General features: G+C 42.1%; 1 protein-coding gene across 1 annotated transcript; it reads right to left on the bottom strand.

The window, feature by feature from the left end:
* Positions 1-330: 330 nt before the first annotated feature.
* LOC135227218 (zinc finger protein 677-like) lies at positions 331-17543 on the bottom strand. The gene is given in 5 exon segments (XM_064294211.1): positions 331-1496; positions 1499-3550; positions 12882-13008; positions 15434-15518; positions 17506-17543. Coding segments are annotated over 4 exon segments (2277 nt in total). The 5' UTR covers positions 15449-15518; positions 17506-17543; the 3' UTR covers positions 331-1413.
* Positions 17544-18556: the final 1013 nt, after the last annotated feature.

Here is an 18556-nt window from a genome sequence, read left to right as displayed (position 1 = left end):
ACAGCCATGAAGACTCTATGGAGAGCTTTTCTACTCTGACACACATGGGGTCACCATGAGTCAGATTCAATGCAACAGCACTAATTTTATAGTATTTTAATTATAACAAAAAAAATTATAGCTACATAAATACCCAAAGGGGCAGAATGAACAGAGAATAATTTAAGTGCAAATTATTAGTCTACATTCCTCAAACTGTATGTTATTTGATTCCACAACACAAAGAAGTGGTTACGGATGCCATTCAACTTTTGAGAGCCTGAAGATGTATTGTTGGTGTCTGTTATAGGATCCCTGGTGACACAATGGTTAAGCAGTCGGCTGCTAAGTGAGAGGTTGGAGGTTCAAACCCACCCAGCAGCTCTCATAGGAGAAAGACCTGGCAATCTGCTGTCCTGAAGATTACAGCCTAGAAAACCCTATGCGGCTGTTATACTCTGACACATAGGGTCACTATGAGTCAAAATTGACTTGCTGGTACCTAACAACAACAGTGTTATGAAGTACCCCAATGAGATAGGATAGAGTTGAACTGATAGAAGAAACATGATTCATTTGGTTATAAAAATATGATTAAATTTTATTAAAACATGATTAACTATGATTCATTCCATATAAGAATACACCCAAGTGCATATTTATCTGTGACAAAATGTGAATTCTACAAATGTACACTGTATCCTGGTTCTTTTGATTAAGCTCTCCTTTCTGATAATTGTTTTTTCTTCAGTTTCCAAATATAATAATCTTTGATATACAAAGCTAGTTTCTTTTAAAGGAGATTATGAACATTTCTGTTATTTCTACCACACAAGCAGTCCCAGACAAATTATCATTCTGCTTCCATCAAAATCTCAATTTCTTAATGTCCTGGCCTTTCCACTGTTTCATGGTCAGCTGGTAGAGCGATCTGTTTCAGTAATCTACTGGCTTTCTGTCAAATGAGTAGAAGGACCCTGAATGCATTAATTATCATGATTTACATCTTAGTTTTACATATACTTCCTGCGTTTCCCCATGCCCTCATTCAAACTCATACAATATTGCACCTTAAAATTAAGTGCCCCTGTTCTTCTAGCAAACATGGATATCACTGAACCTCACATAATGAAGTAGGCCCTTTCATCTCATTGATCCCTTCACAGAGACCATCAGGGTGACATATGAAAGGCTTGTGATACAGGCATAACATCAACAGATTTCAAACCTCAGGCTGAAAGTCATCAATAGTAATGTAGCCTTTTTAAGAAATATCAAATAACAGAAAAAAATACATTATAAAATGCAGGAATTGTATCTTTCCAGGGATCTTGTTCCATTGACACCCATCATTTATGAGTTTTAAATGATTTTGACTTTTAATTGCTGTGTAGGATTTAACATTTGAGGCTGATTAAACTTTGAGAAGTAGACTTAGTTCTCCCTAGTACGAATTCTGAAGTGTAGTCCATTGGAGACTTGGTTAAATGATTTGCCACACTCCATACATTCTAAAGTTTCTCTCCAGTATGAATTCTTTGGTGAATCCTGAAGTCAGACCTTTGCCTAAAGACCTTGTCACATTTAATACAATTGTAGGTTTTCTCTCCAGTATGAATTTTCTCATGACCCCAAAGGTGTGAACGTTTGATAAAAGCCTTACTACACACATTACATTTGTAAGGTTTCTCCCCAGGATGTATATTCTGATGCCTAGTGAGGCTTGAGTACTGCTTAAAGGCTTTGTCACATTCATTACATTTGTATGGTTTCTCTCCAGTATGAATTCTCTGATGAGTTGTAAGGTTTGAGTTTTGACTAAAGGCCTTGCCACATACATTACATTTATATGGTTTCTCCCCAGTATGGATTCTCTGATGTCGAGTAAGGCGTGAAGACCAGTTAAAGGATTTGCCACACTCATTACATTTGTAAGGTTTCTCTCTTCTATGTACTCTCTGATGACCCCCAAGGCTTGAGCTTTGGATGAAAGTATTGCCACATACATCTGATTCACAATGGTTTTTTTCAGAATGTATTTTCTGATGTCTAGTAAGATGTGCAAATTGAGTATAGGTTTTGCCACATTCATTACATTTATAAGGTTTCTCTCCAGTATGATTTCTCTTATGTTTTGTAAGGCTTGAATGTACAGTAAAAGTTTTGCCACACTCATTACATTTGTAAGGTGTCTCACCAGTATGAATTCTCTGATGTTCCACAAGGCTTGAACTTTGCATATAAGCTTTACTACATTCACTACATTTGTGTGGCTTCTCTCCAGTATGAATTCTCTGATGTTTTACAAGATTTGAACTGTGAATAAAAGATTTGCCACACACATTGCATTTGTGTGGTTTCTCTCCAGGATGTATATTCTGATGCTTAGTGAGGTGTGAGCACTGCTTAAAGGCTTTGCCACATTCATTACATTTGTAAGGTTTCTCTCCAGTATGAATTCTTCGGTGAATCCTGAGGCTAGACCACTGCCTAAAGGCCTTGCCACATTCAGTACAGTTGTACGGTTTCTCTCCACTATGAATTCTCTCATGATCCCAAAGGTATGAACGTTTGTTAAATGCCTTACCGCATTTCATACATTTGTAAGGTTTCTCTCCAGTATGAATTCTACAATGACTTGCAAGGTGGGAATTTTGATTAAAGACCTTGCCACACACGTTACATTTGTGTGGTTTCTCCCCGGTATGAATTCTACAATGACTTACAAGGTGGGAATTCTGATTAAAAACTTTACCACATATATTACATTTATATGGTCTCTCTCCGGTATGGATTCTCTGATGTCTCGTGAGGTTGGAGAACTGCTTAAAGGCTTTGCCACACTCATTACATTTGTAAGGCCTGTGCTCAGAATGAATTCTCTCATGCTTAGTGAGCACTGAGCATTGGCTAAAAGTCTTCCCACATTCACTACATTTGTAAGGTTTTTCTCTAATGTGTGTCATCTGGAGTTGTGTAAGCAATGGAGACATAAAACCATTCCCATTTTTATTACAAATGTTTGTTTCAACACTAGAAGGAAATTTTTGAAGTGATGAAACTGAGGAACAATTTTTGATGGACTTTTCAACTTGACTGCATTCATAAAATTTCTCTTCAGATTGAAATCTCTGCAGTTCAGCCAAATGTGATGGAAAGTTTAATTCAAGCCTATTTTCAAAATGTTTTATAGACTTGTTTCCTGCATAGCCTATGTTATATTTCAGCTTTAACAGATTTCTTATAAATGATTTGTCATGTTTCAAATATTCGTATGTACTTTTTCTTACAGAAATATCCTGTTTTAGATGTAAATTATTCCAGGATTTGTAATGTTGTTCTTTTCTACCAGTGAGATTTTTCTTTTCAGTTGCAGTCATTCCTTTATAGTTCCTTTCATCATATTCCCACTGACTTTCAAATTCATGCATATTTTCCCAGACATCCCTGAAGTCAAAATCCTCAATACCATGGATTTCATGTCTTTCTAAGACCACTGGATGATATAATTTTCCTTTGTTATTGTCCTGTCTTGGTAATAATTTCTTTACAACATTTCTAGCAAAGATACCTGAAAGATATAAAGAAGCATAACTTTCTATTAACTAGAGTTAGAAGATGAATATTTTATATTGAAAAACAATATTATACCAAAAGTAATACTCATAACGAACAAGTTTATAAAACTTCTCGACCACGGCCTTCAAATGTTTGGGAACACCAAAGAAATAGGATTCTTTAATAAAGGGTGAGTACATGTAATTCATATTATTTTAAGAAAAACTTGGTTTCAAAGACTCTGACTAAACCACTCACACTGCTTAGACACACGTAAGCCTTGAAAGAAGGAAGATTTTTCCACCACCAGCCCAAACCCAAAAACCAAACCCGCTGCCATCAAGTCAATTCCAACTCAGTGATCCTAAAGGACACAGTGAAACTGCCCCACAGGGTTTCCAAGGCTGTAATCTTTACAGAAGCAGACTGCCACATCTTTTTCCCACATAGTGGCTCGTGGGTTTAAACCACCAAACTTTCAATTAGCAGCCAAGTGCTTTAACCACTGTGCCACCAGGGATCCTTCCACCACCCCAAAACACACTCTAATTGGCAGTACACAAATGGATGCTTCATATTTGAAGAAACATTAACACGTATTTACTGTATAATTTTCGTACATAAATGCTAAAGCACAGCACTATATGATGTAATGGTAAATAACTCACAAAGAAATTTCTCTAATGAATAAGATAAATGGCAGTTCAGAATTGTAAAGCTAAAATTCTAATAGGAAAGTCAAGAAGAATTTAACACTATTGGAAAAATAGCAAAATATTCTTCTAAACATGTTAGAAATCCACCTATACCCATGCAGTTTAGACATTTTACAACACTAACAATTGGTGCTTTGCAGTTCTATTCCATAATAACCAAAAAAAAGAAAAAAACCAAACCCATTGCAGTCAACTCAGATACTGAAAAACCTATCCACATGTAAATCATAAAAATTAATAAATAAAACACTTTAGTAACTGGAAATGAATCCAACAGGTAAATAATAAGTAACCAAATTATTCAAAATTACAGCCTGTAAAATTCTAAATAATTCTTCCTTAAGTACAAAAGACTTACATTCCAGAAGGAGCACACAAAATTAGAATTGGGAAATATGTTCAGAATCACTGATTTTTTAAATAACAATTTCAGGTAAATATATAGTATTATTGTTGTCCTGCTGTAAGCTGCCATCAGGTCAGCCCCCAACTCATGGCGACCCCATGGGTTACAGAGTAGAACTGCACCATAGAGTTTTCTTGGCTGTAGCCCTTACAGAAGCAGATCACGAGGTCTCTGTTCCACAGAGCCACTGGGTGGGTTTAAACCACCAACTTTTAGGTTAGCAGCTGACAGCAAACTGCTTGCACCATCCAGACTCCTCCATAGTATTATAAAAAGTATTATAAAGATTAAGAATTGAGGAAAGGTTACATCAGCAAAAATTGCAGAGTAGGAAAACTCCTAAAATACATCCTTCCACAAAAATAGTGAATAAACTAGTCCAAAAAAAGTCAAAATCAACTTCTTTAATACTGGAAACTAATAAATGGTTTACAGACTAGGACGAAAGGCCTGGTGATCTACTTCCAAAAGGTCATTCCATGAAAACAGTCTGACCCCATTGTACTTGGGGTTGCCATGAGTCGGGGGATGACTGAACAGGAGCTAACAACAATAGCAAAAAATGTATTAAGTGCCACTAAATTGTACACTTAAAATGGTAAATTAAAATAAACAGGTGTATATAGGCTATAAAGCACTTAAGAAAAATTAATAAAGGGAATGATCAACCCAGAATTGAGGAGGGTGATTATGACTGAGTTGGAAGCAAAGAGCACACTGTGGTACAATGAATTATTTAATATAGCCCTTCTAGCCATAATCTTCATGACTCACACACAGTGATTGAGTGGGACTATGCAAATAAAGTGTATGGAACCCTAACAAAGGGATTGGTCAGTTTTGCCATCCCGCTAGGCTTCAAATGAGCCATCCCAGAGGCAGGAGGAGAGGATCTCATCACTTTCAAGAAAGAAGAACCAGGAGTGGAGCACGTCCTTTGGACGCAAGATCCCTGCACTGAGAAGCTCCTAGAGCCAGGAGACCGATAGAGAGAGCTGCAATACCAAACAGCAGCAGAGAAACCGCAACTGCAGAGGCAGGAAACCGGCTCAAGGCGGTGCAGTGGGCTTCTGAGCCCAAGGAGCGAGAAAGCTGAGTGCCTTCGGGCAAGAGGCTTGCTGGCAGAGTAGGGTGCCTCAGGGCACTTGGTGGATCTAGGTTTGCCAACCCACAGAACTAGAGCTAAGCATCTTTGGGCCAAGGATTATTGTCGGAGTAAGGTGCCTCTGGGTACTAATTGGCAGAGCTAAAAGAGTTTTGTAACACCAGGCCAAGGAGCCAAGGGCCAGAGAGAGGCATGCCTGTGGCCAAGGTTAGAAAAGGCTGTCCTGATCAAAGAACTGTATTCTGAGCGTTATTCAACCTGAAGTCTAACTTGTTACTTCCCTAATAAACCCCATAATCATGAGTATTGCCTGTGAGCCCTCCGTGGCCATTGCAGTGAATTACTGAACTCAGCAGAGTAGTAGAAGGTGCTGTGGGAGGGACCACTGGTGTCTGAATTGGTAAAATGGTTGGAGGGTATCTGTCATGGATTGAATTATGTCCCCCAAAAATATGTGTATCAATTTGGCTAGGCCATGAGTCCCAGTATTGTGTGATTTTCTTATGTGTTATAAGTCCTATCTCTATGATGTTAATGAGGTAGGATAGGCGGCAGTTATGTTAATGAGGCAGGACTCAATCTACAAGATTGGATTGTGTCTTCAGCCGATCTCTTTTGAGACAGAAAAGAGAGAAGAGAGCAGAGATGCCAGGGGACCTCATAACACCAAGAAGGGAGCACTGAGAGCAGAGCACATCCTTTGGACCTGAGGTTCCTGCTCAGAGAAGCTCCTAGACCCAGGGAAGACTGACGACAAGCACCTTCCCCCAGCGCCAACAGAGAGAGAAAACTTTCCCCTGAACTGGCACCCTGAATTTGGACTTCCACCCTACCCTACTAGACTGTGATAAAATAAATTTCTCTTTGTTAAAGCCATCCACTTGTGGTATTTCTGTTATAGCAGCACTAGATAACTAAGACAGCGTCTGGCCTTCACCTTATAGGAATCAGCTTTGGGCTATAGATCTTGAGTCTCCTTTCCCCTCATGAGATTAGAGGAGGTCAGACGCCCCTGCATGCCATTTTTACACACATAGATATATGCAAGATTTAGTGATATTATACCCTTGTGTCAGGTCCAGGTTCAAGGGTGTTCATTATATTCTTGGGCTGTACTGCGTGGATATTACACTTTTTTAAAAAATTTTATTACATACCGTATTAAAAAAGAAAAAAAGAGAAAAGGAAAAAAATTAATAGTTAAGCAATTGACTACTAGCCAAAAGACTGCCAATTCAAACCCACCCAGAAGCACCCTGAAGACAGGTCTGGCAATCTGCTTCCAAAAGGTCACAGTCTTGGAAATTCTATGGAACATTTCCACTGTGCACACACAGGGTCGCCATGAGTCAGCACTGAGTCGATGGTAACTAACAACAGTAACAACCTTTGCTGGCTCCTCTAATTATCTGAAATCATGTCTTTGGAACTCTTAACACAATCCCTGACATAAAAGAGATAAGAGGGGAAGGGTGTCCTGACTATATGTATTAGTAAATCAACAGTTACTATGAATAAATGGGAATTACTGTGCATTTTTCCAAAATTAATAAATTCTGACTTCACAAAGATTGTAAGGAGAATGTAAATAAACTTCAGGGGCAGGTAAATGACCCAGAGTGCGAAATGGCTTGTTTTTGAAGGGCAGTGTTAGCAGCAGCAGTGAAGTGTGGAAACAATTGCAGGTGGTTCCACAGAGATCCATGGAAGAGTTTGTTACGCAGAGAGGTGGTCAGCCACGTAAGGAGCCAATAACAGTCAGAGCAAAACAGGAGAGCACTGAGATCTAAATCAGTAAGGATCAGGAGAATTTTTACAGTATCCAGTTTAAAAGGAAGACAGGAACAAAACAGCCTTCATGGGTTAATTGAAGAATGCTATTTGCAGAACTTATAAAGTACAAGAAACTAGTTAAGTGTCCTATTAATTACAATAAGATATTTAAATATTAATTTAGTATACCTAAACAGGGAGAATATCAGAATAAAACATTTGTACCAAAACATAAAAAGTCAGTGAAATTTAAGTAAAACCCAACAAGTTATGTTGGTTGTTGTTAACTGCTGTCGACTTAGCCCAGACTCATGGCAACCCCAAGTGTTACAGAGTAGGACTGCTCCATAGGGTTTTCTTGGCCGTAATCTTAACAGAAGTAGATCGCCCGGACTACTGCGGTACCACTGACTGGGTTTGAACCACTGACCTTTAGGTCAGCAGGCGGGTACAAACCATTTACACCACCTAGGGACCTTAAGGAAACCCTGGTGGCATAGTGCTTAAGAGTTATGGCTACTAACCAAAAGGTCAGCAGTTCAAATCTACCAGGCACTCCTTGGAAACCCTGTGGGGCAGTTCTACTCTGTCCTATAGGGTCACTATGAGTCGGAATTGACTCAAAGGCAATGGGTTTGGGTTTTTTTGTTTTTTTGGTACAGACCTTAAAACTCAACAAGTTATGTTTAGAAAACTTAAAAAACACTATAGAAAAAGCACTGTGTTTTACATAAATTATAGCAAAAATGGTATTCCTGGAATAAAGACAGTAACTTAGTAAGTATATATTCTCAAAAATCCAAAATTCCCAACTTAAAAAAAACTCAATTTAATGAGAAAAGTGTAGTTTAACTAAGTGAGATGAAACATAAGTGAAAGGAATAACTAAGATGTTATTTCACAGAATTCTGGAGATTGTATACGTTTTAGGGAAACTACTCCTGAGCTGTAACACTCAACTTGAGAAGGACATCTTCTTGTATAATATATAAAACAACACATATTCCACATTCCAAAAGCCCCCACACACTACAGATATCCAAAATATGTAACTGATGATTAAAAAAAAAAAGTTCATTTACAGTAGATGGAAACGTGCCAGATGGAAGTAGCAGTGGCTTAAACAAAACAAATTAAGGTACAGTTAAAAAATGTAGGCTTCATTCAACTTCCTAAGCTCCCTCAATAAGATGCCTCAAAATTATATTTGTTGAAGGAGAACAAACGATGGCACACACGTAACATGAACAATAGTTTGGTCAAAACCCTCAGATACGAGGTTGTGAACTTGGAAAATATTCTCTCTGAGACAAATTCCTACCACTGTAACTGCCAGCTCAAAGGGGATGATCATTAGTATCTTTAAGCAGCACTGTCACAATGCCTCCGAGTGACATTTTTTTGATATCCACAAAAACCAGGAAGATCCCTGAATGATGTATCAGTCAGGATCTCATGATATTTTCTATCTCAGCATCCAGGGACATGCTAACCACACTATTCTATGACTTCAAGGGGCACTTCTGTAAGTAGCATGAAAACATTATAACATACTAATCAAAGTGTTCTCCTTCAAGAACTTCCTAATACCCAATAAACCCCCTTCCTTGGGAGAACCCACCAGAAGTTGTCCATCATGTGAAGGGTAGGATGTCACACCAGAAAAAGACAATGAAATTTCAGACTGTAGGAATGTGTGTTGAAAAGCAAGTTTCAGAGAGAAAAATCACACAAGCTTAGAACACAGAATCAGAAGAGCCAAGGTTTTCTACATTTTCAGAGTATGTAGAGGGAGGAAAATATAAGATATGGGAGTAAATGAATCAGAATTTGTGGGTTCCTTGAAAAGGAGCTGTGTGCTCTGTCCACAGACCCCAGGCTAAGCACCTGAAGGACAGATGAATAGTCCCCATGTAGAACTGAAGATCAAATACAGTCTCTCTACTGTCTTCACAATATTACATAGTAGGAATCTCAAAAGATCCACTCCACTTCCCCATTACACATACTCCTAATAGATGGAAAAGGGAAAACTGAAGAAATGGCTGAGGGGCCTTTTTATGGTTTGAATTGTGTCCCCCAAAAAAGGTATGTTCAAGTCCTAATCCCTATTACCTGTGAATGTGACCTGGTTTGGAAATACAGTCTTTGAAGATGTTATTAGTTAACACGAAGTTTGTTATGGATTGAATTGTATTCCCAAAAAATATGTGTTGTCTATAGGGTCACTGGGGCCCTGGTGGTGCAGTGATTAAGAGCTTGGCTGTTAACCAAAATGTCAGCAGTTCGAATCCACCAGCTACTCCTTGGAAACCCTGTGGGGCAGTTCTACTCTGTCCTACGGGGTTGCTATGATTGGAATCGACTTTACAACAATGGGTTGGGTTAGGTTTGGTTTGGTATAGAGTTGCTATGAGTCTGAATTGGCTCCATGTGGATGGGTTTTGGGTTTTATACCTGTGGTTATAATCCCATGGGGGAATGGGTTTTGTTATGTTAATGAGGTTTTTATCAGTGTAGGGTATGTCTTAAGCAAATAACTTTTAAGATGTAAAAGGAGCAGATTAGGCATAGAGAAGAAGTAGAGATGGGGGAAGACAAATGCCAAGCCACACAGAGATCTCTAAGGAACGAGGAAACAGAAACTGAAGAGACAAGGACCCTCCCCCAAAGCCGGCAGAGAGAGAAGGTGTCCAGCACCCTGAATTCAGACCTCTAGCCTCCTAAACTGTGAGAAAATTAATTTCTGTTTGTTAAAGTCATCCACTTGTGGTAATTATTATAGCAGCAGTAGATAACTAAGACAAGGTCTTACTTGAGTAAATCCAAAAAAACCATCGCCATCAAATTGATTCTGACTCATAGTGAGCCTGTACGACAGAGTAGAACTGCCCCATAGCGTTTCCAAGGACTGGCTGGAGGATTTAAACTGCCGACCTTTTGGTTAGCAGCCATAGCTCTTAACCACTGTGCCAACAAGACTCTAATCCAATATGAATGGGGTCCATATAAGAAAAGGAGAGATGCAAAGACAGAGACACACAGGATAGAACATCATGTTACAACGAACAGACTGGAGCGATGCATCTGCAAGCCAAAGAACTCCAAGGACTGCCAGAAACTGCCAGAAGCTAGGAAGAGGCAAGCAAGGCTCCTTCCCTAGAGCCTTCAGAGTGAGCACGCCCCGGCTGATGCCTTGATTTCAGAATTCTAGCCTCCAGAACTGTGAGACAATGAATTATTGCTGTTTTAAGCCACCACCCAGTTTGTGGTATTTTGTTATGGCAGCCCTAGAAAATCAATACAGGCCTGAAAACGCAAAGGGGGATTGAGACAGCCCCACGGAATTTCCTCAGGCCCCAGATGTAATGAAGAGCAGCCAATGTTTTCCCAATCCATAAGATGGTCTCCCAAGTAAGTAAAATGGGAATGGAACCTGGAGAAGGCCTAGGGTCAAAACTAGGGAAAGCTCGGCTCTGATTTCTGTGGAAGAGGAACTGAGTATAGGAGAGACCAAGGAAAATAAGAAGACTCATGAACAGCCTTCGCTGTGCCCCTCATCACCAAGGTACCAAAGATGTCACAGGGGTCAGACAATAGTGTGTTATAGGTCCTGACAAAGTCTCTGCCTTGTTCTTTGCATGAGCTAGAGCACCACTGGAGAATTGGTTGTTACTGCTGTTAGGTGCTGTCAAGTTGGTTCCAACTCATAGTGACACTATGTACAACACGACAAAACACTGCCCAATCCTGCACCATCCTCACAATTGTTATATTTGAGCCCAATGTTGCAGCCACTTTCTCAATCCATCTCATTAAGGGTCTTCCTCTTTTTTGCTGACCCTCTACTTTACCAAGCATTATGTCCTTCTGGTCCTTCCTGATAACATGTCCAAAGTAAGCAAGACAAAGTCTCATCATCCTTGCTCCTAAAGAGCATCCTGGCTGTACTTCCTCCAAGACCGATTTGTTCATTCTTCTGGTGGTCCATGGCATATTCAAGATGAAAGTCAAAGATGACAGCCATTGGCATGGACTGCACCTCAACATAAAGAAAACAAAAATTCCCACAGCTGGACCTTTAAGGAAGAGCATGCTAAATGGAGAAAATATTGAAGCTGTCAAGGAAAGTGGGAGGGTGAATTTTTCCATGTCTGAAGCAGAGAGCGATAAGTGGGGAGGAAAGAAAATTTTCCTTAGAAAGCTCACAAGAAATAACTTTTTTTTCCATTTTTTTCTCTCATTTAGGGAGAGTTTTTGTCTTGGTTTCCTAGTGCTTCTTTAACAGAAATACCACAAGTGGGTGGCTTTAAAGAACAGAAATTTGTTTTCTCACAGTTCAGGAGGCTAGAAGAAGCACAAATTCTGGGTACTAGCCATAGGGGAAGTCTTTCTCTCTGCCAGCTCTTGGGGAAGATCCTCATCTCCTTCGGCTTTGGTAGCCCCAATGTTCCTCGGTTCCTTGGCAATGTTCACGTGGTATCTATCTCCTCCTATTTGTGCATCCTTGTCTCTGTGTCTATGCCACTCCTTATAACTCAGAAGTGATTAGGTTTAGGACACACGCTACACTGATATGGCCTTATCCACATAAAGAAAACCCTATTCCCCAATGGGATTACATCCATAGGTACAGGGGTTAGGATTCTGACACATATTTTGGGGGACACAATTCAATCAATAACAGTTTCCCAAACAATATTTAATGGTGCAGTTCCCCATCTGCTCATTTGCACTATTACCTGTGTTCACACACCTTGGATACATCCCACCCACCTGTTTTTTTGTTTTTCATGCTATTTGTACCTCGTTCCCACAGTTCAGGGCTCTTTCAACTTGCTCCAAAATGGAAATAATATTCAGCTCAGAAAGACTCCTGTTTATGTGAAAAAAGGTACATGATATATTGTGGCTTTTCAGAATACAATCTCAGCCCTTTGTTCAGCTGAGAACAGAGGATATTACAGCTCGATCTAGAAAAACAGTTCACAAGCTTGTCCACTGACTCCTTCTGAATGCTTAAGAAATATTTCACATGTGCAGATACCTAGTTCTCTTCCAGAACTACTGAACCAAAAGCCCCAGAGAAAAACCAAGGAATATCTCAAGAGTTTGCCATTAGGTTTTGTGCTTGCTCAAGCTCTAGAACACCACTGATCTAGCATGAAATGTACAACCAGCTGAAGAAAGGGGAAGGTTAAAGTCCAAATGCCACATTATGAAGCTTTTCATTTCTGTATCCACACAGCTTCAACCCCAGTCAAACAAGACAGGGAGACTCACCAGGGAAAATGCAAAGATACACAAGGGCAGATCTCGACTTCTGGAGGGAAGTTATCCTCACCTACAGAGATCAGGTTCCCATAGTTCTCCAACATCACGTCTCTGTACAAAGCCCTCTGAGCAGGGTCCAGACAGTCCCACTCCTCCTGAGAGAATTCTATGGCCACATCCCTGAATGTCAACAGTGCCTGCAATGAAAAACAGATTTCACCAAGTGGACATGGGGAAGAGTTCTTATCCTCACACAAAATGCAAGGTGGAAGAAGATATTGAGGGCCAATTTGACTGAAGGGAATGTTCTGACGGACCCAAGTAAGATAATTTTGACAAGTTGTATGTCCCTAATTTTGTTTTATTATAATTTTCTATCAAAGGATATATTTTTGTGGGCAATAAAAGATACAAATAAAGAATAGTCTACACAAAATCATCTTTATAAAAGCCTAGATATTATGTTTTACACACCAAGTGAAATTCAATTTCTAGATAAGCGAGGGCATGAGTGCTGGCTTCAGGGATGTTAAAACTCCACAGTGGCTTTAAAAGAGGTCAGAATCAAAAAAGTCTGACGATAATAACGTTGCTGTTAGCTGACATCAAGTCAATTCTGACTCATGGCCACCCCCTGTGTGCAGAGTAGAACTCCACAGACTTTTGAAACTACCCATGTAAAGCATTATTCTAAAAGCCTTAACTCATATCATCAATATAGTAGACCATTAGAGAGAGATCTATTCCCATATCACAGAGGAGGCAACTGCATCAAAGACTCTAAAAAACTCGCCTCAGCTCAAACAGGTAATAAATGGCAGAAGCGGCATCTGAACCCAGGTGGTTGGGCTTCAGAATTGAGCCTAAAAAATCCAATATTTAAGTAATAGATACAGCATTGAAAGTATACTGACAGAGGTTTTCCTAACTGAGAAAATTTGGCACAAGTTCAAGGCCAACAAAATGAAACTGGATTAAATGGTCATCATATACATGCAACCACACATACACACACAATGGATTATTCTTTGTACCATTAATTCATTGACACCCTAGTATAGAAAAAGCTTAAGGCCCTGGAAAATATGTAATACAGATTTTCAAAGGTTAAAACAAAGACAAGGATTATTTGTGATTAGATAGGAATCTTACAAGGCAGTGAGTTTATGTTAATGAGGGAGGCACAACACAGAGAAGGAGGGTGAGAATGGTTGCATTACTTGATCAATGTCACTGAATTGTACACATAGAAATCTTGAATTTGTGTATGTTTTGCTGTGTATTTTCTCAACAACTACAACAAAATAAACAAAATTTAGGAAAAAAAGCTTATTTATGAAAAGAGGCTGCCTTTTTTATACATACTATGTGCTCCTGTACACATACATACATGCACACACATGTACATACAGTCACTTAAATTAACGGCAATAAAAGGATTTTTCTCTGAATGACAGACTTTTGGGGGGATGAATATTCATTGTCTACCATTTTTTTACTCCCATGCATTTCAACATTTTTGGTATTATAAATTTTATTTAATTTATATTAGGTTCACAACATCGTTATAGCTTAGTGATGAAAACTGTATAAAAAATGAAAATATATGGAAAACTTTACCTCTAATGTCCATTAAGTACATATGTGTAAACTGTATAGTTGTAAAATAATACTAGTTTATCAATTTAAATTTAGATATTTAGCTATTAACATAAACCAAATGGACTTTATTCCACTAACAAGACAATAATTCGAGATTAGAAAATCTACTGGTGTTATACATCAATTTAACAGATTAAAATAGAAAAAAAGATTAATTACAGCAGTAGATCCTTGAAGAAATATTGGATAATTAAAAATCTGGCCAAATAAAAAATTAAAAGAAGTGTTATTTAGCAAGAAAATTTCAGCAAATGTCACGATCAGCGGTCAACACTGGAAGCATTTCCACTAAAGGAAAGCCTAAGACAAGGGCTCCTGCCATTCATCACTGCATGGGACGCCAGTGCCAGGGCCAAAACCAAAAAACCCAAACCCATTGCTATCAAGTCAATTCTGACTCACGGTGACCCTGTAGGGGAAGAGGAAATACAAACATCCTCTGTCACGGATGTCTGTTGCTGAAGTTCCCACTCCAGTCAAAATCATTAATATTCTGAAGTCACAAACACACTGATGCATGTTGTTTGGCTACAAATGCATATAAACTCAGGCAGAGCAGGTTTCCCTTTATCAATCTCCTTTTCTAGAATTTTCCAGCTATTCTACATATTAATGTAGCATATAGATGCGTGGTTGCTTTAATCCTGGATCACAGCTGACAGGGCATTCAGATGCCGCCCCTAAACCCTCCCTGCTTCCCCCATGGTGCCTACTCCCCATCTCCCACCTGGGCCTGGTGTGAAGCCTTTCCCAGGTGGATGGAGCCTCTTCACAAGTCCCATGTCTCTGGGTTGTGGTAAAATGGAATCTGTGTGGAGGTGAGAGGGGACTGAGGGAAGGTCCTGCGTACAAGCCAACAAGTCAGGCAGGACACATCAGAGTCAGAGGAGAAGAGCAAATCTCAGGACAGCATTTTAGGAAGGAGAAGACAGAGCCACCAACTGAGAATCTGACAGTTACCTGGGAAAGAGCCATTCCAGACTCCTCTGTTTCTCAGAGAAAGATCAGTCTTGAGAAGTCAATCCTGAGTGTTGAAAAAAATATGCTGTTAAATGGTTAGAATCAACATTCCCAACTTCTTGTGCTACAACCGTACATACACGGAGGACCTCACAACAGGAAAGACGGTCCCTGCTACCCACTGCCCCAGAAGGGACTCAGGGACAAAAATCTGCTACACGGAGACGAACAGGTGAATTTATCACCCCCGTTCCTGGTGAAGCCCACACTCCAATGCAGCAGGGGGATCTGGGCTGACTGACCCACCCCTTCAGGTCCCAGACCAGCCCTGACACCACACCCCACGCAGAGCAGACCCCCCTCAGCTTCCCTGGATCAGGGGCTGATCTCAGCCTCAGAAATGGAGGACCCATAGCCTTGGTGCTCAATGCTGCACGCAAGTTAGAATCACTCGGGGCAGTAAAACATCATAAAGGCTGGGCCCAACCCCAACTGTTTGAAGGAGACTCTTTGGGGAGGGGACACAAGCAATGTTATCTACAAAGTGCCCCAAAATCCAGTGCTGAGCCTGATCAGAGGAGGCAATTGCAGCATACCTCCCACCTTGTGGCTCTGTTCTCCCCTGGGGTGGTGCTTTCACATGGATCTAGACAGTGGAAGACTCAGAGAGAAATGATCAAAGCGGATCGAGCCCTTGTCTCCAAGTCTGTGGGAGAGTAGGACCCTAACTTGAGTTGGCATTTTGTTCCAAGTTGCATGAAACTATCTCCTGTAATAAAGATATGGGGAAAAAAAAAAAACCAAACCTGTTGCCACCATGTAGATTCCGACCCTATACGACAGAGTAGAACTGCCCCATAGGGATTCCAAGGAGCGGCTAGTGAATTCTAACTGCCAACCTTTGGTTAGCAGTGGAGCAGTGGAGCCAATATGCCACCAGAGCTCCTAATACAGATATATGTAGTTTATTTTTCCTTTGAGTAAAGGCAATTAGTAAACACTGGTGGCCACCCCAATCGCAAGGTCAATTTAGGAGGAACTGTGTGACAAATGGTGCTATCATGGGTTCTTACTTCAGAACCAGTTATCCTTTGAGAACATGTATGAAACGGGTTGCATCTGCTTAGCTACATGAAGGGTCATATTTCTGTCTCTGCAGTCTCTTTAGCAATCATAAAACTCTTTTCTCTCTCTTCTCCTTTTGTGGAGAGGTTTTCTGGGTTGGCTGGAAATTTTGTTTTTAATTCTATTTCCTCAGTATCTCGCACTCTAGGCCCCTCAGCTTCCTAAATTCGCTCCTGGCTCTGTTTCTCCCTCTGCTCTCCCTGAAACCCTCTGCCCCCTCTTTCTGTCCCAGCACTAAGTCTTTCTGTCTCCCATGATCGCAACTTTTACTCCACATTGTTGCCCCCAAGTGCCACCGCTAGTCAAGGTCCCCTTCCCTATTTTGCTGCCCTTAATCTCTCTGGGGGGGGGGGACTTTTCTCGGGATTTCTCTATTTTCGCCCAGTGGGTGAAAGTCACCTCCGCCAGCACCAGGATCAGGGCCTTGCCCAAGGCGGTGACTACGAAGGGGAGGACAGTGGGAGAAGGGGCAGAGGAAGAGCGGGGCGACTCAAGAAAACGTGAGGAAGAGGGTAGGGTCTGCAGAATTCCAGGACCAGGGAGGGGACGGGGGCTAGGGGCCATGGGGCAAGGCTGGGGCGAGGGGCGCAAAGGACTTGGGCATCTTTCCCAAGGGAAGACTTCACCCCGCGCGGCTGGGGGCGGGTGTCTGTGCGAGGATTAGCGAAGGTTTTAAGGAGGAATACGACGCGGCAGGCCGTGTCTACAAGACCCAAAAGCAGAAAGCCCGGGGGTAGGACTCAATGATTTTAACTGGGGTCCGACGCAGGCTACGGCAGCAGAGCGAGAGTCTCGAGACGTGTCACGACGACACCAGGACTCATCATGAGACGGGCTGGTGCGGGGACTTTAACGACCAGTGCGACTCATGAACCCCAAGTGTGGAGCATCGGGACCTGAGGGACCGCGAGGCGCAGGTTTGCGCCAAAAAACGGAAAGTCGCTCACCTAGGTCGCCTGTCACTTCGCTCGGTCAGCTTCCGGGTGTGCAGGAAACTGCGCGTGCGCGGCGGGCCCAGGCGGCCGAGGGGTGGGACCTGGGAGGGCGAGGGGCGAGCCTTGGGCTGTGGCCCTTATCGCCCAGGGAATCTGCTGGCGTGGGAACGAAGTCCACATAGGGGCGGGGGGCGGGGGGCGGGGCCGGAGCCGGGGCGGGGCGGGGCAGGAGCCGGAGCCGGGCCGGGGGCGGGGCCGGGCGGGGTGGGGGCGGGGCCGTGCGGGGGCGGGGCCGGAGCCGGGGCGGGGCGGAAGAAGGGCGTGATCTGCGAGGGGTTGGGCGGTGGCTTAGGCCAAGAATGTACCTCCTAAGTCGTTTTCAACGTGTCGTGAGGAAATAGCTTCCAATATAAGTGTTCCACGTAACTCTAAGCTTTTACCTTAAAGTGTATGAAACATTAACTTAAAATAGGCAGGAAACAACGCTTCTCCACAGGACACTAAAGAGATTTGTTTCCAAAGCCAGGAAAGGGCGGAGCCAGGGGCGACCTAGGCCCTGAGCAACCGCTGGCCCCTCCTGCGATCCCTACCGAAGCAGGGCTCTCTCCACTCCGCGCCCCTTGCTTGTCGCGCCCCGCCCAGGCCCCGCCCCCACGAAGTTGGGGCTCAGCCCACCGCGCGCCTGCGCAGTTTACTACAGACGCACAATTGGGTCGAGCGGAGGTGGGGTTGTGCTTTGGAAATTTCTGATTTAATTGTGCGGTTCGCTGTCCCTGGTCCAACAAACCTGGGATCTGAGGGTTAAAATCATCTCACCCGCTTTTCCCACTGCCAGGACGTCAGGTTCGGTGTAAAATCGCGCTGAAGCGGGTGTCCACCCCGGCCTTTCTGCCCTCGAACGGCGCAGACGCCTGCCGCGTAGTTTTCCTGCTTAAAACTCTTCCCTGATCCCCACCCTCCCTGTACTGGGTCAAGTCCTCACCGGGAGATGGATTCGTGGCCTTCGCACCCACCAAGCTCTCCCTTTGAGGCAGCCCTGTGTCCCGCCTCCTGTTCTGCCCCT

The sequence above is a fragment of the Loxodonta africana genome, chromosome 11 (genome assembly GCF_030014295.1).
Source record: "Loxodonta africana isolate mLoxAfr1 chromosome 11, mLoxAfr1.hap2, whole genome shotgun sequence".
NCBI classification, from domain to species: domain Eukaryota; kingdom Metazoa; phylum Chordata; class Mammalia; order Proboscidea; family Elephantidae; genus Loxodonta; species Loxodonta africana.
The sequence above is the reverse complement of the archived record's forward strand: the minus strand, read 5'-3'. Positions and strand labels throughout refer to the sequence as shown.